We start from the raw sequence: 24,474 nt of genomic DNA, 5'->3' as shown, positions 1-24,474 counted from the left end.
AAGACTTTCTCCAGAAGAAAAAAATATTATAAGACATACTGTGAAAATTTCCTTGCTCTTTTAAACATCATTTGGGAAATATTTAAAGAAGAAAAATTAAAAGAGGAATTATATACTTATAATTCTGACTTTAACTGTGCATGTCAACTTACACTAACTCCAAACCCAACCTAACAGTCTACTCATAATCTATTGAGAATCAGTTGGCATTGTTGACAATGTAACTTAAATTCAACAAAATGCATTAAAGAGACCATCAAAATAAAGTGATACCAAATATTTTTGCTGCTTGTTCAAACTACTTGATGATGAGCTGAATCAACACAATTCCTGAGAGGTTTTGTGGGATAACTCAAGTGTTTTATGTTCAATCAACTTAAATTTGTAAATACAATTGTTAACTTGTTTGATGCTCCTTCATATAGGCATGGGGATTGTGCTTGTCATGAAGGCAGGCTGTGTTCAGATGGCTGACATTTCATCATCAGTTCATCATTCTGTTTCTCTGGATTTATTAGCTATGAGTTTGTGAGGCGACACGGTGGCGCAATGGGTGGCATGTTTGCCTCACAGCAAGAAGGTCACTGGTTCGAGCCTCGACTGGGTCAGTTGGCATTTCTGTGTGGAGTTTGCATGTTCTCCCTGCGTTGGTGTGGTCGGGTTCCCCCTACAAGTCCAAAGACATGTGGTATAGGTAAATGTGTGTGTATGGGTGTTTCCCAGTGATGCAGTTCCCAGTTGCAGCTGGAAAGGCATCCGCTGTGTAAAACATTTGCTGGATAAATTGGCGGTTCATTCCGCTGTGGCGACCTCAGATTATTAAAGGGACTAAGTTGAACAGAAAATGAATGACTTGTTATTAAACAACTTGAAGGTATTTTGTGGAACTCAGCATTTTAACAGTAAAGTTTTTTGTTTGTTTTAATATTTGTGTTAAATGTAAAGGTCACACCTTACAACAAGGTTCATTAGTTAATGTTAATTAATGCATTTACTAACATGAACAAACAATGAACAATACATTTACTACAGTATTCATTCATGTTAATAATCGTTAGTTAATGAAAATACAGTTGTTCATTGTTAGTTCATGTTAACTCATATTGCATTAACTAATGTTAACAAGCACAGACTTAAATGTTAATAATGCATTAGTGAATGTTCAATTATGATTAATAAATGCTGTACATGTGTTGTTCATGATTAGTTCATGTTAGCAAATGCATTAACTAATGAACCTTGTTGTAAAGTTACCAATTTAAATGACACCTTTTTTACCCAGTAAGTCCATATGTTGGGACACAAATTCATTTATTACTTTTTATAAATTTAAGTGGATTAAACAATTAAGTTGTCGCAAAAATATTAATAATAAAAAATAAAAACCCTCAGTAATTGTGTTGTTTCAGCTCATTTTAGAATAGTAGTTTGAGCAAACAGCAAACATCATTTTTTTGAGTGTATAGAGCAACAAAACTTCACATTTTACTCAAACTCATAGCTGATAAATCCAGAGAAACAATCTGAACACAGCCTGCCTTCACTCTTCATCCATTACTCACCTGTATATTCCAACGACAAGCACAATCCCCATGCATATATGACAGAGCATCCATGCACAGATCTCCATTCCCCATGCAGCACTTGTTTATGCATTTATTGTCATGTGATGATGATTTCAAGGCCCAGATCAAGCCCTCATTCATTCACTCACCGCCAGCTGAGATGAAGAATCTGAATCTGCAGCTCCACAGACCCTCAGGAGACCCTCAGAAACTCCTGCATTACCGTCTCCTCTGCCGTCTGTGAGTTTCAGTGTGTGTGTGTTCACCCTCCTGCTGTGGGATGTGTCTAAACGCTGCGTTTTTGTCTCACCTGCTCTTACAGCTTGTGTGTGTGTGTGTGTGTGTGTGTGTGTGTGTGTGTGTGTGTGTGTGTGTGTGTGTGGGAGTGTCTGTTTGACAGGATCTTGAATAGAGAAACCTGTTGATCTGCTTCCTCCTCCTCCACAGGTGTTCAGATGCTGAGCTGTATTTCTGTGCTCCTGCAGGAACAGTGACAGATGATTGTGCATCAGTGCGTTTGCGTTAACCCTGCGCATCGTTATGTTTTTCCTTTTCATGAAGTTTTTTTTTTGGCTGTGTTAATGCAAACAGGATCACATTTTTTCATTGACTCCCTCACACTCTTCAAATCCAGACTCAAAACTCGCTTATTTAAGATGGCTTTTGATACTTAATTTTATCTGCACTATTGTTGTGTATATTTTATTATTTCTCTTGTTGTTTTATTGCTCTTGTTGATTGTACAGTGTCCTTGAGTTGCTAGAAAGGTGCCTTTAAATAAAATGTATTATTATTAGTATTATCAACTTTCACTATGACTGTTGTAAAAAAAAAAAAAAAAAAAAACATTTTACAAGTAGCCTAACTTTTAGTCTAAATCTTGAACCTTATTCTTAGAGAAAAACTGACCAATGAAAAGGTCTGAAGCACCAAAAGCAGCCTATTACAGTTAATTGTTATACAAATCAGGCTGCACAAAAATCCAAAATCAAACAAAAAGTCCTCAGGGGTAGCTTAAATAATGTGTCGGTGCTCTTTGTTTTAGGGATTCATCAGAATCAACATCAAAATCAGTCCAAGGCACTCAAAAAATGTGGAAAAAATAAAAAGCCTTTATTGACGTGGCTGTTCCTTAAAACTGTGGCTACATCAGGTTACCCTGATCAAGTCACGTGTTATCAAAACATGTAGGGGCAGTTTTAAGAAATAGCCGTGTCAGGAAAGGCTTTTTAACATCTTTTAGATTTAATATTTTAAATATTAAAAATATATTTAATGTTTATAGAGTGCCTTGGCTTAGACTGACTTTGTAGTTGTTAAATGAATTTTGAAGAGAGGCTAAAAGAAAATTGTAAACCTCTTTTTTTTAAATATTTGTTTATTATAAATCTTTAGGAAATATGTTTGGTACATCATAATTGGAGGATACAACAAGCTAATCCAGCTAAAAGTGCTTAAAATGCCCCTTATTGGAGTATTTAAACATCATAATTAAATAGCAAGTGAGGTATATAACTGCAAAAAGTCCACATTTTCAGAAAAAAGAAGCACCCCTTTCACCAGGCTGGCTACAGGCCTGCAAAGGGATAAAACATGCAGAAGGGTCTGCACGCTGCACGGGTCAGACTGAAGTGGAGCGCGCATGTGCTGCCATCTGCTGTTCAGCTCACACAATGACAACTCAAATTTACCAAACTAAAGGTGTCAAAAATGACCTAAACTACGACTGTGCAACACGACGATAAATATATCGTATGGATAAAAAAATTATCGTTTCTTATTATGCTCAATCGTTTATTTCGTGGTGTCACAAAATACATTGTTTATGGTAATACTAATATTACACTACGGTGGGCGCAGTATTACACACAGATGCACACAGAAATGTGAAGAACAGAATCTGGGGAAGTTGCGATCTTGAAAGAACAATGTTTACATTTTGCATTATTTTCTTTTATTTTCACGTTGGACCTGTAATCAATAGCTTTTACATTTATTGTTGATGTTATTATTATTATTATTATTATTATTGAATATTTGCATAAAAATATCTAAACATTTGTAGTTTTAATAAATCTTTCAAAATAATTATTCTATTGTATTGATATTTTACATTTATTCTCTCTCTCTCTCTCTCTCTCTCTCTCTCACACACACACACACACACACATACACATATTTTTACAGAAACTCCAACATTTCTAGATTTATCAAATATTTCAAAATAATTATTTTATTGTATTTTTGTTTTACATTTATTATTATTTACTTTTATTAAAAAAAAAGAAGAATATTTGTACAGACCCCCTTAAAAGCCCCCACTAAACATCCACATAAAATTCTTTAATGCTGATGCAAAGCAATTAATCCACTTTAAAAGGCTTAAAAAAAGAAAATGCACATTATAGGTTTTAGACTTTGTGATCAAAGTTAATCCACATTTCAGCTTTTGCTAATTTATACAATTTATTATTATTTTAATGTATTATACAATATTTTACAATAATTATTTTATTGTATTCTTGTTTTACATTTATTTATTTTTATTATTATGAATTTATAATTAAAAATCTCAAAACATTTATAGTTTTATAAAATATTTATTATTCTAGTGTATATTGATTTTACATATTATTATATATTACATATTATTATTATTCAATATTATATAATAAATGAAAATAATAAAATAATTATTTTATTGTATTTTTGTTTTACATTTATTTATTATTATGAATTTTCATTTTTAAAAATCTCAAAACATTTTTATATTTTTACATTAAAATTTGTATTATTTATACTAAAAAATAAGTAATAATAAAAATGAAAGCCAAAAATACACTAAAATAATTATTCTGGTGTATTTATGTTTTACATTTATTATTTATTTTTATGATCATGAATTTATATTAAACACAATCTCAAAACATTTTTACAGTTTAATAAAATATTTAAAATTATTCTAGTCTATTGTTTGACATTTATTGTTAATATTAATTTATATTTACAAATCTTAAAACATTTTTAGTTTTATAAAATATTTAAAATAATTATTCTAGTGTAATTTTTACTTTACATTTTTTACTCATCATTATCATTATTATTATTAATCTACATTAAAAATTCTCCAAACATTTCCAGTTAATAAAATATTCTAAAATAATACTTTTTGGGGATTTTTGTTTTACATTTATTTATTTATTATTAATATTATTATTAATATTATTTATTATTATTAATTTATATAAAAAATTTAAATCCCCAAACATTTATAGTTTCATAAAAAATATAATATTCTAGTGTATATTTGTTTTACATTTGTTATTATTTATTATTATTAAATAATATATAAAAATCTCCAAACATTTATAGTTTTATAAAATATTTTAAATTATTATTATTATTATTATTATTAATCTAAATAAAAAATTCTCCAAACATTTTAAGTTAATAAAATATTTTAAAATAATATTTTTTTTTGTATTTTTGTATTTTATTTATTTATTTGTTTATTTTTATTAATATTATTTATTCTTATTAATTTATATTTTAAAAATCTGCAAACATTTATAGTTTCATAAAATATTTAATATTCTGTATATTTGTTTTACATTTGTTATTATTTATTATTATTAATTAATATATAAAAATCTCCAAACATTTAGTTTAATAAAATATTTTAAATTATTATTCTAGTGAAATGTTGTTTTACATTATTATTATTATTATTATTATTATTATTATTTTTTTATATATAAAAATCTCCAAATATTTTTAGTTTTATAAAATATTTCAAAATAACTTTTCTATTATATTTTTGTTTTACATTTATTATTATTATTATTATTATTATTATTATTAATTAAAATCTCTAAACATTTCCAGACCCCCTTGAAAGCCCCATAGACAAAATTATTTAATGCTGAGGCGTATAAATAGGAGTAAATGTACAGTATATGTTTGTGAATCTGATATGAGTTAATCATCATCTCAGTTTCCATTCACGTATGCTCCATATCCTGCAAACGATAGCTAACGACACGAGAAATGTGCACAAGAGATGTTTTTTAGTGATTTGATGGCTGTAAATGTGCTCATATATGGATCTGTGGAGCTGCAGCACCCAGAAGTGAACACCAGGCGACCCGGAAGGTCTGAAACTCCCTCTGAAGGCAAAGCCGAAACAACATCTCAAGCTTTCAATAATTACATCTAATAAATCCTCCGTCGAGGTGTGCAAGGTATGTCTGTCGCTTTCTTCTCATCTTCACCACTGCATATTAATTTTTTGGGCACATTTGCACGACGCGCGAAAACGATGCTAGTTCTTGTAGTCCTTCGAGTGAGCAAAAAAGTTCAAATAAAAGAGAAAGCCATCTAAAAGCACGCTCGCGTTGCAACAATAACGCAATTGCACGCTTTTGCATTGATGCGTCGCGATGGAAATGTAACATTGATGCGCGTCTGTTTCCATCTGCGTGATTTGTTCGCATCGCATGATTGTTGTAGGAAGTCTCGTTTTTTTTTCTCCCTCTCTCTTTTTTTCCTCCTCCAGCCGGGCTATTCAAACCTGCAGATCTAAGTAAACAATCATTCGCGCACTTAATGCAAATAATGCGGCGTTTTACGCGTCGCGCCTTGGATCTGAACGCACGCGCTATATTTTTTTGTCGCTAAAAAAATTGGGATCTGCAGAATATGGCGCCCTGTCCTTATAAAAATAAGACAGGCTGCCATTTTTGTTTTCCTTTTGTCTGAAATTTTTAATAAAACTGTCTGAGAATGTGGGAGAGGCAGACACCGGAGACCTGCGCTCTCGCAAGGCACCAAACGCGTCCGTTCGCGTTATTTTGCGAGCGATTTCTTAATGTAATCTTTGATCAAAAGAGAGCGCGCTTTTATTTGGGAAGCTTTTCGAGGATGCCGACAGAATAAAAGAAAAAGTTGAGTAAGTTTTTCATCAGTTCATTTTGAAGACCACAAGACGTGTCAATCTCTCGTTTGATGTTTATTTGATATTTGCACGCTGTTTTGCGATGTTTATTTGCACTTTCAGTTTTTTTAAATGATATCCTGTGACTCACAGAATTGATCTAACTTCATTAAATGTCAATAGGAAGCTTTCTAGTTTGCAAGGTATAAAATGATGCGTTACATTATAATCGGTGTGTTTGTAATTATTTTTATTTGTTTTAAAGATGCATTACAATGCAATTACAGCCATAGTGCCCAAGTCCTGAAAGCATCCTTTTAACTTTTATTTATATTGCTGTTTTTTTATATCATTTAATCTTCTTTTCGACTTTTTAAATTAATGCAATTGTTACATTGTAAATGATTCCTTTTTTAAAAATGTTTTTCCATCTACAATATATATATATACAGTTGAAGTCAGAATTATTAGTCCCCTTCAAAAAAAATTATCTTTTTTTTTTAAATTTATATATTTTTCAAATGATGTTTAACAGAGCAAGGAATTTTTTCACAGTATGTCTGATAATATTTTTTCTTTTGGAGAAAGTCTTGTGTGTTTTATTTCAGCTAAAATAAAAGCAGTTTTTGATTTTTTTTTTAAACACCATTTTAGGGAGAAAATTTTTAGCCCCTTTAAGCTTTGTTTTTTCTCGATAGTCTACAGAACAAACCATCGTTATACAATAACTTGCCTAATTCCCCTAACCTGCCTAGTTAACCTAATTAACCTAGTTCAGGCTTTAAATGTCACTTTAAGCTGTATAGAAGTGTCTTGAAGAATATCTAGTCAAATATTATTTACTGTCATCATGGCAAAGATAAAATTAATCAGTTATTAGAGATGAGTTATTAAAACTATTATGTTTAGAAATGGGTTGAAGAAATCTTCTCTCTATATTATAAATTTGACGGCTGGACTGCTTCATAATGGATATTTTATTTTGTTATATTGTTATTACATAACCTTACATTATTATAATAATATGATATTTGATTGTATATTAAATAATATTTAATTACATTACATTTGTATTTGTTTAACTCTCACCATACAAAATATGGTAGAAAACGATATTATATATAGTTAAGTTATATTTTATACTTCTAGATATTTATTGGGGCTCCCCAGGTTTCCTGGTAAGCGGCTGCTTACCTCACTTATTGGTTAAATCCGCCCCTGCCTAGATTAATTGCAATTGCTATTAATTGTTATTTATAATTACTATCAATTACAATTCAGTTCTAATTATATCAGTTTATTATGAAGAATAATTACAACTTGTTAATCTTCATAATAAACTGATATAATTTCCAGTCTTTTAGCATGGATATTATAGACTCACCTTTTTAAGCAATGCACTTTAATCAGCGCTGGGCCAAAATTAATTGCATACACAAAAACAGTTTGTTTTGGCATAATATATGTATGTGTGCTGTGTATATATGTTATGTATATATAAATACACGCATGCGTGCATATATTTGAGTGTTTATTTAGATTAAGATGTAAGGTATATATATATATATATATGATGCCAATTATAAATATCTATGTAACAAAAATGTTTTGTATAGGTTTGTTTCTATGTATGAGTGTACACTCACCGGCCACTTTATTAGGTACACCTGTTCAACTGCTCGTTAACGCAAATTGTGTATCAGCCAATCACATAGCATCAACTCAATGCATTACGACATGCAGACATGGTCAAGACGATCTGCTGCAGTTAAAACCGAGCATCAGAATGGGGAAGAAAGGGGATTTAAGTCATTTTGAATGTGGCTGGTTGTTGATATCAGACGGGCTGGTCTGAGTATTTCAGAAACTGCTGATTTACTGGTATTTTTACGTACAACCATCTCTAGAATGGTGCGAAAAGAGAAAATATCCAGTGAGCGGCAGTTCTGTGGGCGCAAATGCCTTGTTGATGCCAGAGGTCAGAGGAGAATGGCCAGACTGGTTCAAGCTGATAGAAAGACAATAGTAACTTAAATAAGCACTCGTTACAACCGAGGTCTGCAGAAGAGCATCTCTGAACACACAACACATCCAAGTTTGAGGCAGATGGGCTACAGCAGCAGAAGACCACACCAGGCGCCACTCCTGTCAGCTCACCACAATTGGACAATAGAAGACTGGAGAAACGTTGCCTAGTCTGATGAGTCTCGACATTCGGATGGTAGGGTCAGACATTGGCGTCAACAACATGAAAGCATGGATCCATCCTGCCTTGTATCAACGGTTTAGGCTGGGGGTGGTGTAATGATGTGGGGGATATTTTCTTGGCACACTTTAGGCCCATAAGTACCAATTAAACATCATGTCAACGCCACAGCCAACCTGAGTATTGTTGCTGACCATGTCCATCCCTTTATTACTGCAGTGTACCCATCTTCTGATTCACTGTACTCAAATGGCCTCCACAGTTACCATATCTCAATCCAATAAAGCACCCTTGTGGTAGATTCACATCATGGATGTGCAGCTGACTAATCTGCAACAACTGCTTGATGCTATCATGTCAAAATGGAGCAAAATCTCTGATGAATATTTCCAGCACCTTACTGAATTTATGCCATGAAAGATTAAGGCAGTTCTGAAGGCAAAAGGGGGTCCAACCCGGTACTAGTAAGGAGTACCTAATAAAGTGGCCGGTGAGTGTGTATATATATATAATACACACATATTATGTCAAAACAAGTGATTATTCCCGTTTAATCTTTGCCCATGACTACTTTTGATTCTTTCCCACAATTCTGCAGGTCTGTTTTCACTGCATTATTTCTGTAAGGAAAGGTTTTTGGTTTGTTTTTGAAGTGGTTGTAATGCACAAACAGGAACAGTGACGTTCATCCTTCCGCTCCTCTAATCTTTACCTGCTCGGTTTTGCCCATTGGGAGCTTTAGACGTTTGGAAATGTTTCCATACGGTGTGATTACTTAAGGCGTATCGTTTTCATATATTATGTCCATGACACTGCGCTATGAATGTTTTGGCAGTCTTGAGAGTGTTTGACTAAGGGGCCTTGCGGAGAAATTCATTTAGCCAAGCCAAAAATAATAAAAGCGATATGTCCAAATATATGAGCCCAGACCCTGCTGAATATTTCTTTAATGATGCTGAAAGGGTGTCTGTTTCACTTCCTGCTCAAACCGTGGGGTAACGTTTGCACTTTTCCACATAAATCTGTACATTTTTAGGTTTGAACGTTAGATAAAATAGTCATATACTGCCATTGCCATTTCTGATTTTGCAATAAATTTTGTTTAATAATCTGTATACAGCCAATAAAATGCACTCTTTTAATGCATTTTGTACTCCTGCTGTAACTGTAGAAGCAATGCAATGAGCAATTGTTCGATTTTTTTCAGCAGGCTACATGTTGAATTTGGCATTAAGTATAATCTGTAGGTGTGTGAACAGTGTGAGTTTGCTTTTGGTTGTATCGTATACATATAACTGTGTCATGAAAATAATATGCCAATTAGGGCTGCACAAAATATCGTTTCAGCATTAATATCGCAATGTGTGCATCCGCAATATTCACATAAGATATCAATGTTGTTGAGTAGACTTTGCGGTGTATGTTTTTACATTTAAATATACAAAAGCATTAAGCATGCACTGTTTATCTCACTTTTAACTCTGCTTTATTGCGTTCATTTATGCTTGTAGTTTGCTTATTACATTTTATGCGTCATTCACTCCTGAATCATCCCAATCAATCAAAATTAATACATTTGATAACTATTTAGGGACCAATTCTCACTATTAACTATTTGCTTATTAGTAGGGCTGCATATATTATATTGGAAAAATATTACATTGTGATATTTTGTTTTGTTGCGGTATGAATTCAATTTGATCACATGACTTGAATACCTCTATTTAGAAAGATTTCATTGATTTAGATCGATTTGGACGATCAAGTCTTGTTCTATGCAGTGCATCTGCATAAAATATATTCAAGTACAAGCAAACATAAATAAATAAACAGTGCTTAATGGTTTTCTTCAGACTCTTAACAGTATTTAAGTGAACAATCAAATGTAAACAACATTATCATCATTGTATAAATAATTGTAAAAATAATATTTAGTAACATCTGTATTTTTTAATGTTTATTAAATAATATAATACTGCAATGTGACTATAGCAGATACATACATTGCGATATCGATGCTAAAACGATATATTGTCCAGCCCTACTTACTAGCGTGCATGTTATTGAGATATTAGCTGCTTATTAGTACTTAAAATCTACATATTGCATGCTCTTATTCTACATCCCCAGACCAATACCTAAACTACCTTAATATCAAATATAACTAATATTAAGAAGAAGCAAATAAGGAGTTTATTAAAGCAAAAGTCGTACTTAATTGTTTGCTAATAGCAAGAATGAAACTTTAAATAAAAATGTGACTATATAAATTATTTCAAAATAGTGCTGTTCAATTATTTGGTGAAATTGTATAGATACTAGGGATGTAACGGTATCAGAATTTCACGGTACGATAATACCTCGGTATGAATGGCACGGTATGGTATTTATTGAATCATTTACAGGAAAAACAAAACTAATGAAAAGACTCGAAAAAAGTGCCAAAAGTGTTTATTTACCTTAGCACTGAACATATCAATGACATACAAATTAGCCATCTATCTGTAAGTTTCGAAACAGGAACTTTAATATTTCAATTTTAATAACAAAAAACTATTAAACTATATAAAAAAATAAAGTTTCAATTTAGTATTGTTGAAAACTCATCACATTCAACATTTAATCACTCACTCACTCATAGAGATGGGTTTTTTTAAGGAAAATGATCATATAACTATAATCTGGTAAAAGCTGGGATCTCTGGGCATGTCCCCTGCAACCGAAAAAAACCCTCTCATTTGGGACTGAGGTTTCTGGGACAGAGAGATATGATTTAGCCAAGGTTGACAGTAGTCAGTAACGTTGTGCATTTTCTTTCCACCACTTGAGGGGACAAGCCATGAGTGAGATAGAGGTCTCTTTGCGGTACAAGTCAATGTCTGCATCAATCTAACAAGTGTGCTGTGTTCTGCAGTCCCCATGACTGTTTTTAGTCGTATTCCCCGACTTATATTTCACCACAGTCTGGCGGTGCCTGCATACTGTTTTTTTCTTTGTCTGTCACCTTTTCTTTTTTTTTCGTATCTTTTTAGAAAGAAACCGAAATGCTTCCACACATCCGATTTAAAACCCGCTTTAGGTTCGATCATTTCCAGCTCTTTTTCTTCCCCGCTACTAGCAACACACTCCATTTCCGCATTACTGGATCTGTAGTGACAACAGACCGCAAAGGATGATGGCCACGCCTAGGCTGATGGGAATTGTAGTTCCCGCTACCTCCCGTTCGCTTCATTCGCCTGAGCAAACTTTTCTCAGAAATATAGTTTTATTGAGTCATGTGCCTACGGTAATATTGAAAAAAATTACAATTGCGGTATGACGGTATTTACAATATTGTTACATCCCTAATAGACACAGTATATCACAGTATATATCGCAATGTCTGATTTTTTTACAATATCTTGCAGTCCTAATGCAAAACTATTTATATTTTATATATGTTACAAAGACATAATGTGCAATTATAACAGTCTTCGATAGGAAGCAAAACTTAAAATGTGCTATAATTTACTCACCCTCAGGCCATGCAAAATTTAGGTGAAAACTGTCCTTATTATTATTTTTTTTAATTGCGAGTTGATGGTTATCGGCACTTTGAGACTCAATGAAAAAGTACATTTTAAAAAGCATACAGGCAACAGAATTGCTTTCAGTACAACTCAATGTATTGTCAGGGACCACGGGTGAGTAAAATACCAGCAAATTTTAATTTTGGGATGTGAACTACTTTACAAATACATAATTTGGTGCAAGCAATTCTTTTATTACATTTTTCTCAAAATAAACAACCTATTTCTCGTAACAAGGTGTACAGAATTCTTGTTTGTGTATACGATTTTTACAGAAATCTTAAGTCTTTCAACACAGTTTTCCAGTAATACCTTAAATGTCCTGTTTTTGTCTCAAATATATTGCTTTTTTACTATAAATGGGTGATGAATGTCATTTATCACCTACTATATTGCAGTGAGCTACTTACTTTAAGTCCTCTCTTTAGATTAGATCTGCATTTGTGATCAATAAATAATCAGGGAAGGTCAGACTGGATCTATGCGGTGTGTATTCCCCCATTTATTATCATCTTCTTCCTCTCGTTCATTCACATATGAGCCGAAAGCCTTCAGCATGACTATAATGTGGTTTTTGCCTATAATCACTGTGACCTTCAGATCCGTCTTTGATTGCATCCTTCTTCATCATCATCATCATCATTTAAAAACAAATCGAAATATCCTAGTTTGCTTTCCTTTTGTCTTCATCTCAGAGTCATAACATACAAAATAAATATGCTGTACTGAAAAGATCTATTTGCATCAGTTGCCATCCTAAAAATCACTTATATGAATGACTATTAAAATAAAGAATCATTAATCAAGAGTGACTGTGTTTGTGTTTCAGAATGGCAGAACCTCGATTTAATAATCCATACTTCTGGCCTCCTCCACCATCCATTCCTGGTCAGGTAAGACAAGCTAATGTGCTTTAAATAATGAATTCCCGTCTGTTATCTGAAAATAATTTGCATAGTAACATAATCAATAGTTCAGGAGTAGCTGTAATCTTTGTCTAGACGACCAGTTCTCACAATCAATGACGCTTGTTTACTAGTTGCGACAGATAAAGGAACTTAAGCTCTAAAGTCTAGAGTTTAAAACATCTTATCTTTCAGACACTTTGTTAGATCTTCCTCTAGTCTATAAAGACTGACATGAAAAAATATAGTCCCACTTTATATTAAGTGTCCCTAACTACTATGTACTTACATCAAAAAAATAAATACAATGTACTTACTGTGTTTATAATGTATTTGAGAACACTTGTGGTGCTTTTGAGTTGGAATAGAGGTTGGGTTATGGACGGGTTTGGTGGCATGGGTAGGTTTAAGGGTGGGTTAAGGTGTAAGGGATGGTCAACAGTGTATTTACAAATGTGATTACAAAAGTTAATTACAGATGTAATTACATGTATTTAATCAAGCACAAGTACAGTAAATACATGTATTTACACAATAAGTACATTGTAACAAACTATTAGTTCCTATGTATATACATATTAGTTAAGGCCACTTAATATAAAGTGGGACCAAAAATATTAGCTTATGTGTATTATATCTGTTGTACTTATGCATATGGTTTATGTAAGGAATAACTGGTGACGGGCTGATTTATAAGTAATTATTAGACTATATTATTCGAAAAATAATGCACACAGCGGTAGTTACAGTACCAGTGGACCTTGGATGTGCAGTATTTTTCCAATAATTCAATGGATCGGTCAATTATTCTTATCATACAAGGGTTAGCACCAAGGTTATTATAGGTAACGAAAACGTAAGAAAAAACGAAAACTAAAATGTCAAATAATTGTCGTTAACTGAAATAAAAATAAAACGAGAGTTTATAAAAAACTAGAACTAACTGAAACTGTATTGTGTTTATACAAAACTAACTGAAACGAACTAACTAAATGCCAACTGACCCAGCCAAGGCTCGAACCAGCGACCTTCTTGCTGTGAGGCCACAGTGCTAACCACTGAGCCATCGTGTCACCACAGCAAGAAGTTTACTAGTTTGAGTCCCGGCTGGGTCAGTTGGCATTTCTGTGTGGAGTTTGCATGTTCTCCCCATGTTGGCGTGGGTTTCCTCCGGGTGTTCCAGTTTGTCCCACAGTCCAAACACATGCGCTATTGGTAAAATGCATAAACAAAAATTGGCCGTAGTGTATGTGTGTGAATGTGAGAGTGTATGGGTGTTTCCCAGTTCTGGGTTACAGCTGGAAGGGCATCCACTGTGTAAAACATATATTGGAATAGTTGGTGGTTCATTCCAATGTGGCAACACCTGATGAATAAGGAGCTAAACCAAAGGAAAATGAATGAATGAAATACGGTACGCTGAAAGAAAATGATTCACTGGATTTACTATATTTTAAGGTAAGTGTTTGCAAACAATTTATATCAGCTGAATTTAAACAAACAAATTAAATAGAGTAATATTCAACTTTATTTGTCTGCGGACCCGGTACCGGGTCCGTGACATCATCGACTTTTGCTTTCAGATTTAAAGGGCTAACGCTGCACCAGACCCCCGTAAGTGGTTTCGTTTGAAAGTGTAGAATCTATATTTTATGCACATATGCATCACTTTGGTTTTTATTCTACTATAAAATAATAACTATTCTATAAAAGTTATTTACACTTAAATACACAGCATTTTGGATACCCTTGCTGGGTATTTTACATTGGTTCATTTTCATATGACACATGTACAAGTTATAGCTCAAATGAAAGCTCTTGCCGGTGCTCATACGGTTCTAGCATTCTTTTTACTGAATTATATTCATATGCCAAACAGTTGCTGAATGAATCGCGATGTTTCCATGGCACAGAAATGTAAACAATACATTCATGATCAATAAGCAGCCCCAGATAGCACAGACAGCTGTCATCTCTTACCTTATGCTGTGCGCTTCAGGGCCATTCTCCTCTATTTTTGAGGTGATGTGCATAAGTAATCCTTTTATATGTCTGATGTGGTCCAAACACAGTGAATTATGTTTGATCAAACAAAAGAATAGTGAAATATGTAAACAAGGATCGGTTTCTGTGGCTTGTACAGCACCTCTCATCAGTTGGAATACAATAACTTCTGCATAGATTATGGTAGAGACATTTTTCTATTTTCCTATGATTACAGACATGTGCAGGAACCACCAAAATTAATTACAGCACGCTAGACCACACAGAGCCTAAAAGGTGCACTTTCAAATTTGAGTTTATAAAAAAAAATACAAAAAGCGCCTCTTTTTTTAGGTGTTTATTATAACACAGACGACATATACAGTTATTTTAAACACTTTCAATAGTGTTTTATGAAAATTCAAAGGGTTTTCTTTAAAATGATACCAAATTTTTTGCATTTACTCCTCTGCATGTGGATTTGGGAAGCTTTTAAATTTAGGTAGGCAAAATCCAGGTGGAAATCCCCAAATAGCAGCAGAGTTTAAGTGGTTAAATTCAGTCCATATTAATTGTTTGCAAACACTTACCTTGAACCATTACCATTCAATTAACATCTATTTTTTCATGAGTGTAATCTACTACACAAAGTCGCAAGTAATATTTTTCTATATTTAACCATAATTTACTATATTGCTATACAACTTTTGAGTCATTTAACTCTTAAGTAACAAACATTTAAGTGTCTAGTTTCAAACAAGACCACATTTGTGAAAATAGACCTTAGGGTTAAAAAGCTACATGCATTTTTATTTGGGCATGGTGTTTTTAGGAAAATGTTAAAAAAAATTGGCTGGTTATGAGGTTGGTAAATCCAGTGAATCTTTTTATCAGTGTACAGCAGACTCCATAGGCTCGTCATGTCACTAGAAACAGAAGGATTCTCATATTCCTCCTGTTGTTTCTCCCAGTTGGACAACCTTGTGCTGATCAACAAGATCAAGGAGCAGCTCATGGCGGAGAAAATCAGACCTCCACACCTGCAGCCCACTTCAGTCCCTTCCCAGCAGCCCTTGCTGGTTCCATCAGCGGGCACAGAAGGTGGGCAGCACAATATATCAACACCCAAACTACAGCAGATGCCAGGGCTTCATGCTCACGGGACATCCCAGCCTGACATCGCCCTGCACGCACGGCCAGCTTCCAGCAGCGTCACAGGTCAGTCCTCCACTACATCAATCACACATCATCACTGACTGTGCACTACACATACAAGCAGTTTTTATTGTTCTGCTAATGGGCTATAAGCAGGGCTTGACATTAACTTTTTTGATCACCAGCCACTGTGGCTGGTAGTTTTCCAACATTACTAGCCACTCGCCATTTTCTCTAGCCACACTTTTATTGTTGGGAAAATATATTTTATATGCATAAATATGACTTTGACATGCTAAAGTTACTTGATTTAGATTTTGCATTATCTCCACATGCCTCCTCATTCATTTCACCTTTTGGCCCAATCCCAATTCTACCCCTTAGCCCTTAAGCCAGATTTATACTTCTGCGTCAAGTGACCGGCGTAACCCACGGCGCATGCAACGCGCGTAGCTGTGCATTTATACTTCTGCGAGCTGTCTCTGTTGGTCTACATTAACACTTCCGAAACGCTAGTTGGCAGTGAGGTGTAAATGTTCCTCTGTGTCGAGTTTCTTCGCTGCTGTTTTGTTTTCCTGAACACTTCCTGGATGTACAAGTGGCTCAAACTCGCTCATTTTGAGGCAGGAACCGGCGGACGTGCAGCAACTTTAACTATGAGGTAATCACAGAACAAAACTTTCCATCCGGAGCTCCTTCACGGGACTCCACACTTGTAAACAATCGCTCCATCAGGCTCGCACCAGTCACGCGGCTCTCGGTCCCGCCCAGACTTGTAAGCGCTACCAAGCCGACCAATCACAGAGCTTGCGCTACGCGTTGTTGCGCCCCCAAGCCAGCCAATCACAGAGCTTGCGCTACGATCTTTGAAATGTACAGGTGTACTATCAGCCTTACACTGAAAAAAAATATTCAAAGATGATTCCTTGGATTTACTCAATTTTTTTAGGTTAAGTGGTTGTAAACAATTTATTTGGGCTGAATTTAAACAAACAAATTAAGTTCAAACTAAAAACATTATTAAATTTAATTTGTTTCTTTAAATTCAACACAAATTGTTTGCAACAGTTCTGCATGCAACACTTTTTCAGTGTATTTACATGGGAAAAACTATGTAAATGTAATATAAATAACTTGTTGGACATATGGCCTACTGATAATAATTTTATATAATTGTGATTAATTACAATTATGACCAAAATAAGCATTATTATGTTTTTTCAATACATAAAATGCTTAATTGCATAGATGGAAAAAAAAAAAACACAAGTCCTCTGTCAATGTGGCTGTTTATTAACCGACCGGGGCTGAGAGAAGGTCAGGTGAGCTTTACTAATGCTCCTATTGGCTGTCGTTTGCAAAATTCACTCTTCATTTGCATAAAGTTAAAAGATTCTAAACTTTATCATGTTGATAGACGCATCCAGACATGTGGACAGTGGTTGACAATGTGTTGCTGCGTGTCACTCGTAGTGTGAATGAGGTCTTAAATTTCCTCAGACATCGAACAAAACTGCAAAATATAAATAAATATACAAAATAAACTATCTGAATATTTTGAGTCAAAATCTTGGGCATGTTGTATGTGGAAATAAATTGCCTATAAAGTCTTCGTGCATGTAAAGAACAACAATCTGAATTGTTCACATTTGTTTCTAAAAGTTTAAATAAAAATTATTGTCAGAATTTAAACTGCCCATGATAACAATATCATGCATGGTCATTATCACAGTGTACTGTATTATTAAATATTAAAATATGTCTACTGTGCAAAGGTCGGATTCTGGGAGATGTCAACTTAAATCTAGACGACAAGACGGCCATTAAAGCAAGAGGATTGTGGGAAGACTGGCATTTGCGGCAAATCATCGACCAGCCATCAAGAGCGAATCATCTATCAGGTGTGTGTCTTGCATGTTGTTATGCTTTTGTTTGGTTTTTGCTTTTGTGCTATTAAAGGGACAGTTGAGTTTAGTTAATCTCACACACACGTAAAGATATTTGATGATATGCATACTGAATTTCCAAGTAGATAAAACGTAGTAGATCTTAAAGATTTCATATGAACTAATGGTTTAATCCAAATCTTTTGAAAAGGTAATTGAAAAGATGATTGCCCCATCTTCAAGCTCTTCTGATTGGTCAACTCCTATGGAAGTAACAGTGATGAGCTGACCTGCGTGTAAAAGTTGAAGATCTTTTAAATTGATACGTCAAAAAACGTCACTTTAAAGGGCCATGAAACCCCCTCGTTTCAGCAGGGTGTTTTCACACCTCTACTTTGGAAAAAGTCAGAAAAGTGGGCGTGTCCAGCTCTGTTTAGGTGGGAGTGTCGGAGTAACCAAAGTGGGAGGGTGTGGCAGTGTCTATTTGGGCACGCGCGAGTTTCAGAGTCAAAATACACACACAGGAGAAAGTGATTGTGTTTAACCTAAATCTGTAGTCGAATTATTTGGCAAATTAATAAATGTTGGACTTTAACTGCAGTTTGGCTCTTTCATTCAGGGAATTCATTCATGCCCCTCGCGACAAACGAGATATTTGATTCGAGGATCTGCTCTAAGCGTGTATTTTTCATGCAATGTTTGATACCGCACGGCGAATGAGAGAAAAAAAACCTCAGCATTTCCCGGAAACTTAGATGCACACGACAGGTAGTGTCAGAAAGCCGCGTGTGTTATTCCGGTCACAAAATGCGGTAAAAACCCTACACAAGGTTAAAGTTTGGTTGTGGTGCTAACATGTTAACACTCGGTGTAATAGTTAACTTAGTTGGATACGAACAAACTGAATAAACAAAGAGCACTGCTCGCTCACTTACCAAATCTGTAGAGACAGGACAATCCCCAGCAACTAGAGCCGCATCTTTATGAAGAGAATACTACAAGCGAATCCGGATCTCAGCGTTTGCAGATGAGAACAGCTCTCAGGTAAACAATAATCCTCCTTAGACACGTAAGTTATTGTTGTCGAGCGTCGCGTACACTGTTAATCCACACGTGACTCCAGAAGAGCTCTCACAGAGAGAAAATGAAAACAAAACTTAACGGCAGCAAACTATAAAAGCAAGACTTCACGCTTGTTTTGCCAACACAACGTGGCGCCTCTGTCGTGTAAACATGGTGACAGTAATGAATATTAATGAAGTTGCACAATAGAGCGCGCTGATTGGTTTGAACCAAGCCTTGCTCATGCATTAATGCATCACACTGTAAGACGTAATAAGACTCACTCTGGCACAGACGTCCAGTCTGCACGCTGGAATACAGGCTATTATGTCATGGCCGTGACGCAGCTTCAAAAATTCGTTTCAAACCGGAAGTTTACTTGAAATAACGCAAAAACAACCAATTTACACTTTTTAGTGAAATATATGTGTCCTAATAGTGTTTTTAGCAGTGTGGGACACATATACCACTGTCAACAGCTCAAAAAATGTGTTTTGGTGTTTCGTGACCCTTTAAAATAAGCGAGCATGGTGGTCAGACACATCTGTCAACCGTGTGTTTGCATCATACCCGTCAACCCTCCCATTTTTCACGGGATTCTCCCGTATTTCTATCCCGCTATCATCTCGTAAAGGTATTTTCCAGTATTTCTCCTGTATTTTCGTTCTATGAAGGGTGGCAATACACATTTAAGAGCCAATCCTCCCTATACGCAACCCACACTACTGAACCACCAGGGCATGCTCCTTGGTCTTAAAAAATAATCTGTTCTGTGCTTTTATTTTACTTAGACATGAAAACACTTTGAAATATATATAAAAACAGCGGGATTCCCTTCCTTTACATTACAGGTGCCGTTGCCCCTCCTATGCAATCCTCAAACAGTCATATAACGGTGCGTGTCAAACATGCTCCATTGTGATAAATAGACACTGTTTGCCAAATGGATTCTGTACACATGATTAAAAGCAGAGGGAAAGGGGACACATAATAATAAAAATAATATGTAAACATGGCGATCTCAGTGGGTTCTTTTAAACACAACAAATTTTGTCTTAAATGAGCATAAACAGTTAGGAAAGCAGTTGAAATCTTTGATTGTGGATCTGTGGATTTTTAAAGTGACACCTCTGTTATTTAAAGCAGGGGTTCCAAAACTTTCCAGCCTGCGACCCTCCAAATGACAATGCCAGTGACTCGCGAGCCTCAATATTTTCTGAGGTGGTTATAAATACAGAAACCTTGCATGCAATGGCGCGCGCACACCAATAGACCCCAGTCTTTTCTTTGTTTAATTTTTTTAATGTATGTCAGTGCTGTAAATGGGCCAGAAAGTTTAACCTGGTGTTATAAAATCAGTCTGCTGCATCTGACCCTATTGCTGTGTCTTTAATATAATGTAATTACCCCAGGGGTTGCAATCCAATGGAACTAGTAACAACAGTATAAGCTACTATAGTGACTATAAAGTATATAGTAACTATAATGTATATTTTTCCTCTACAGTAGGTTATGGATAAAATATGGTAATTCTTATTGTTTAATAAAAAATAAATAGATTTTTGGAAATCACCAGGCGAACTATAATTTGGGGAATAGTTATTTGGGGAGGGGGGTTGGGGGATTTTTACATCCCAATCTTGACAGGTATGGTTTACATTGAAAAACGATAGAAAAGTTGTGCATTGATTGCAAAGGAAAAACACTTTCTGTGTGAACGGCTTCTAAAACTTTCTTGCCAATCACAGCTACTATCTGTTATTTTCAGGCCTGTCACTAGCATCTTCACGAAATGCCAATCACAACACATCGGAGAGTGTGACGCCGAGCACTCCGACCTCTCCGACAATCGGTGGTCAGTCCCGTCAGGGCATTCCCACTGCAAACCTCCTCTCAGGACTGACCGGAGGCCCGGGGATGGAGGCTCTGAAAAACAGTGGAGCTCTGATGGGGCCACCAATGAAGAGCATAGGACGAGGACGCAAAAAGATCAAAGCAGAAAACACATCTGGACCACTATTAGTAGTTCCTTATCCAATACTGGCCTCTGGAGCTGAACAGTCAGCTGTTATCACTGCCAAAGAGGGCAAAACCTACAGGTAAGTTAAGGAAATTACAACATGATGATTGGTGTTTAAATACTGGTGTAAAGATTCTCTCCTCCAGTTTAGCTGCCATATTGCAATATACACTCACTGGCTACTTTATTAGGTACACCTGTCCAAGTGCTCATTAACTCAAATTTCTAATCAGCCAAGCATATGGCAGCAACTCAGTGCATTAAGGAATGTAGACATGTGCTGTTTCTCAATATGCGTTCTTCAGCGGTCTTGCGTCCTCGTGTTCTCGTGCAACGTCATCATCAGCTGCCTAAGTTCAGTTCCAATACTCAAGACCGCAAGTACGGAGGACGCAAGAAACTTCCCGGATGTGATCTTGATATCGAGGACGCACCGATGCAGACTTGAGCACCGAACTCGCTCTGGAAGTCCCAGAAGTCATTGCGACTGGAGGTGGGAAGCGCAGCATTTTATTTAGATTTATTATTAAAGTTCAGAGATATGACTTATTTACCTCAGGAGTTTCCCTAAATGAAACGGTGAAAGTAAACATTAACATGAACATCTTAATAAAGGAATAAACTCATTAAGAGTTGTTTGTTTGCTGAAATTAGTATTAAAATCTGTTTTATTTATATTGTGCAGAGTATATTTCTAATGCTTTTATGCAAAGTATATAATTTTGAAGAGGGGGGAAACAATAAATCATTGTTTGAGTGCTGTAATGTTTAAATAATTTCCATTTAAAACGTGTGAAGGTCACATGACCATCAGGAAGAACGCAGCATCCCATTTCTCAAAGGACGCGTTCTCTGTCCTTGTGGTCTCCTGAGTTCGTTCTTCCGAGGACTCCTGGCAAGACCGCTCTCCACAAGAACACAAGTCCGGTCTCTGCATTCTTGGAATTGAGAAACAGCCATGGTCAGGATGATCTGCTTCAGTTCAAACCAAGCATCAGAATGAGGAAGAAAGGAGATTTAGGTGACTTGGAATTTGTCATGGTTGTTGGTGCCAAACAGGCTGGTCTGAGTATTTCAGAAACTGCTGATCTACTGGGATTTTCATGCACAACCATCGCTAGGGTTTATAGAGAATGGTCTGAAAAAGAGAAAATATCCAGTGAGCGGCAGATCTGTGGCGCAAATGCCTTGTTAATGCCAGAGGTCAGAGGAGAATGGCCAGACTGGTTCCAGCCCATAGAAAGGCAACAGTAACTCAAATAACCACTCGTTAAAACCGAGGTCTGCAGAAGAGCATCTCTGAATGCACAACATGTCCAACCTTGAGGGAGATGGGCTACAGCAGCAGAAGACCACACCAGGTGCCACTCCTGTCAACTAAGAACAGGAAACTAAGGCTACAATTCACACAGGCTCATAATCCATTTAGGTATATCAGATTTTTAACCACTTAATTTTAATTTACCAACATTACTTATAGTGCATGTAGTTTTAATATTCAAAAAACTAAATATTTAAACAAAATATCTGATCTCTTATAATAAAATAAACATAAGTATTAAGAGACTTTTAATCTTGATAAATACTGGCTGCATCCGAAACTGCATACTTCCCAACTATATAGGACGCTAAAATCAGTATGCGAGCCGAGAAGTATGTCCGAATTCATAGAATTCAAAATTCAGTATGACCAACTACTTCTGCCGAGATTCTGAAGTGCACATCCCATGCAAGCTCCGCTATCCCATGATGCCCCATGAGTTAATTTATGAACGGGAGTAAAGCAACACAACTGACCATGACACAATGGCGGATGTAGTACGTCCGAATTCCATTCATACTGCTTATATTTATACAGTATAGAATGTACTTTACTAATGGCCAAGTTCTACTGAGTAGTAGGTGGTTTCGGACACAGCCAAAATGTTACAAAGTGTGTGCAATGATAAAGTGTAAACAATCAAAGCAAACTTTAAGGTGTGAATAATAACAATACAGTAAACCTCAAACTCTGTAAACAAAACAAATTATGATCAAATCTGAGCTTTCCAGTAAAGAAACCAACTATCATTATTCAAATACACACTGCAACATTACAAATTGTGAAGTTCGATGACTACTACTTGTGGCTGGGATGCACAAGAAAAGAAACCAAAAAGCCACTCTGGCAACATCCCTACAACAGCCCTTTTTTATTTACAATCTTCTCACTGCTGCCATACAGCACTCTTTTTTATTTAGCTTTTATAAACATGATATAATCATTCCATTAATGCTATTATATAGTTTCTAAATTTGCTTTCCCTCCTGCAGATGTAAAGTGTGTCCGCTGACGTTCTTCTCCAAGTCAGACATGCAGATTCACTCTAAGTCCCACACAGAAGCAAAGCCACACAAGTGCCCTCACTGCACCAAGACCTTCGCCAATGCCTCGTACCTGGCGCAACACCTGCGCATCCACCTGGGCGTCAAGCCGTATCACTGCTCCTACTGCGAGAAATCCTTCCGCCAGCTCTCACACCTACAGCAGCACACCAGGTACTACTTTAAAGGTCCCGTGAAGTGCTCTGAAATGTGCTTTTATTATCTTTGGCATAATATCAACTGAAACATGAAGACGGGGCCAGACATATAGTGGAGGCAGTCAATAGTGTTTTGTTTTATAACAGCTCTGCCGGTGAAAGTGGTTGAGCTCAAGCGCATCAACTAAAGCTCTGCTCACACTGTGAGATTTCAACCACGATTTTGTCATCTTAGATGGTTGGACATGTTCACAGACAGCCGCTTAGTGCCCGTTGCGATCAGATTTTTCCACCGATAAAGTTCTGGCAGTGTCAGAAGATTTCAGACACTTTCCTGCAGTGTGACAACAGCTGCAATGAGCATCAATCCAAGAACTAATAGGAGTGCAGAATTTGATGACGCAATCCTTTTGACAAGTCAAATGAGCACGGGGAAATGTCAAAACTGTTTTTTCGTCTTGGTTTTATTAGTGAGACACGCCGTGTGCAAAATAGCCGTTACAGATTGTTTACGTTTGCTGTGAGGAATCATTTCAGAACGCAAGATAGTGAAAGTGTTACGGGTGGATGACATCAAACTCTGGGGGCGTTTTCTTCTGTGTTAAGAGCATCCTCATTGTCAATTAGTCGGACTTTATGACAGCTGAGATCTTACAGTGTGGAATGGG

At 35.6% G+C, this 24,474-nt stretch overlaps 2 protein-coding genes and 1 long non-coding RNA gene across 6 annotated transcripts in view; 2 read left to right on the top strand and 1 right to left on the bottom strand.

Annotated features, from left to right (window-relative positions):
- si:dkey-207b20.2 overlaps positions 1-1,798 on the bottom strand; it is an 8,671-nt gene extending 6,873 nt beyond the window's left edge. For all 3 annotated transcript variants that reach the window (XM_073917098.1, XM_068224245.2, XM_005155913.6), the window contains exon 1: positions 1,715-1,798. The gene's annotated coding sequence lies outside the window, so the exon portion shown is untranslated. The remainder of the gene's footprint in view (positions 1-1,714) is intronic.
- Positions 1-2,363, top strand: part of LOC141376670 (uncharacterized) — a 3,622-nt gene extending 1,259 nt beyond the window's left edge. The window contains exons 2-3 of the long non-coding RNA XR_012387352.1: positions 1,684-1,805; positions 2,013-2,363. This is a non-coding gene — a long non-coding RNA (uncharacterized lncRNA). The remainder of the gene's footprint in view (positions 1-1,683; positions 1,806-2,012) is intronic.
- Positions 2,364-5,749: 3,386 nt separating this feature from the next.
- Positions 5,750-24,474, top strand: part of znf362a (zinc finger protein 362a) — a 29,014-nt gene continuing 10,289 nt past the window's right edge. Inside the window, exons 1-6 of one of the 2 annotated variants that reach the window (NM_001077733.1) lie at positions 5,750-5,806; positions 13,103-13,166; positions 16,133-16,379; positions 18,092-18,217; positions 21,033-21,363; positions 23,598-23,822. In NM_001077733.1, the coding sequence (NP_001071201.1) occupies positions 13,104-13,166; positions 16,133-16,379; positions 18,092-18,217; positions 21,033-21,363; positions 23,598-23,822 (992 nt within the window). In that variant the 5' untranslated portion in view covers positions 5,750-5,806; position 13,103. Of the gene's footprint in view, positions 5,807-6,157; positions 6,514-13,102; positions 13,167-16,132; positions 16,380-18,091; positions 18,218-21,032; positions 21,364-23,597; positions 23,823-24,474 lie in introns of those variants that run through there. The other variant, XM_068224224.2, reaches the window with a different exon arrangement.

This window comes from Danio rerio, chromosome 11 (genome assembly GCF_049306965.1).
Source record: "Danio rerio strain Tuebingen ecotype United States chromosome 11, GRCz12tu, whole genome shotgun sequence".
NCBI classification, from domain to species: domain Eukaryota; kingdom Metazoa; phylum Chordata; class Actinopteri; order Cypriniformes; family Danionidae; genus Danio; species Danio rerio.
The sequence above is the reverse complement of the archived record's forward strand: the minus strand, read 5'-3'. Positions and strand labels throughout refer to the sequence as shown.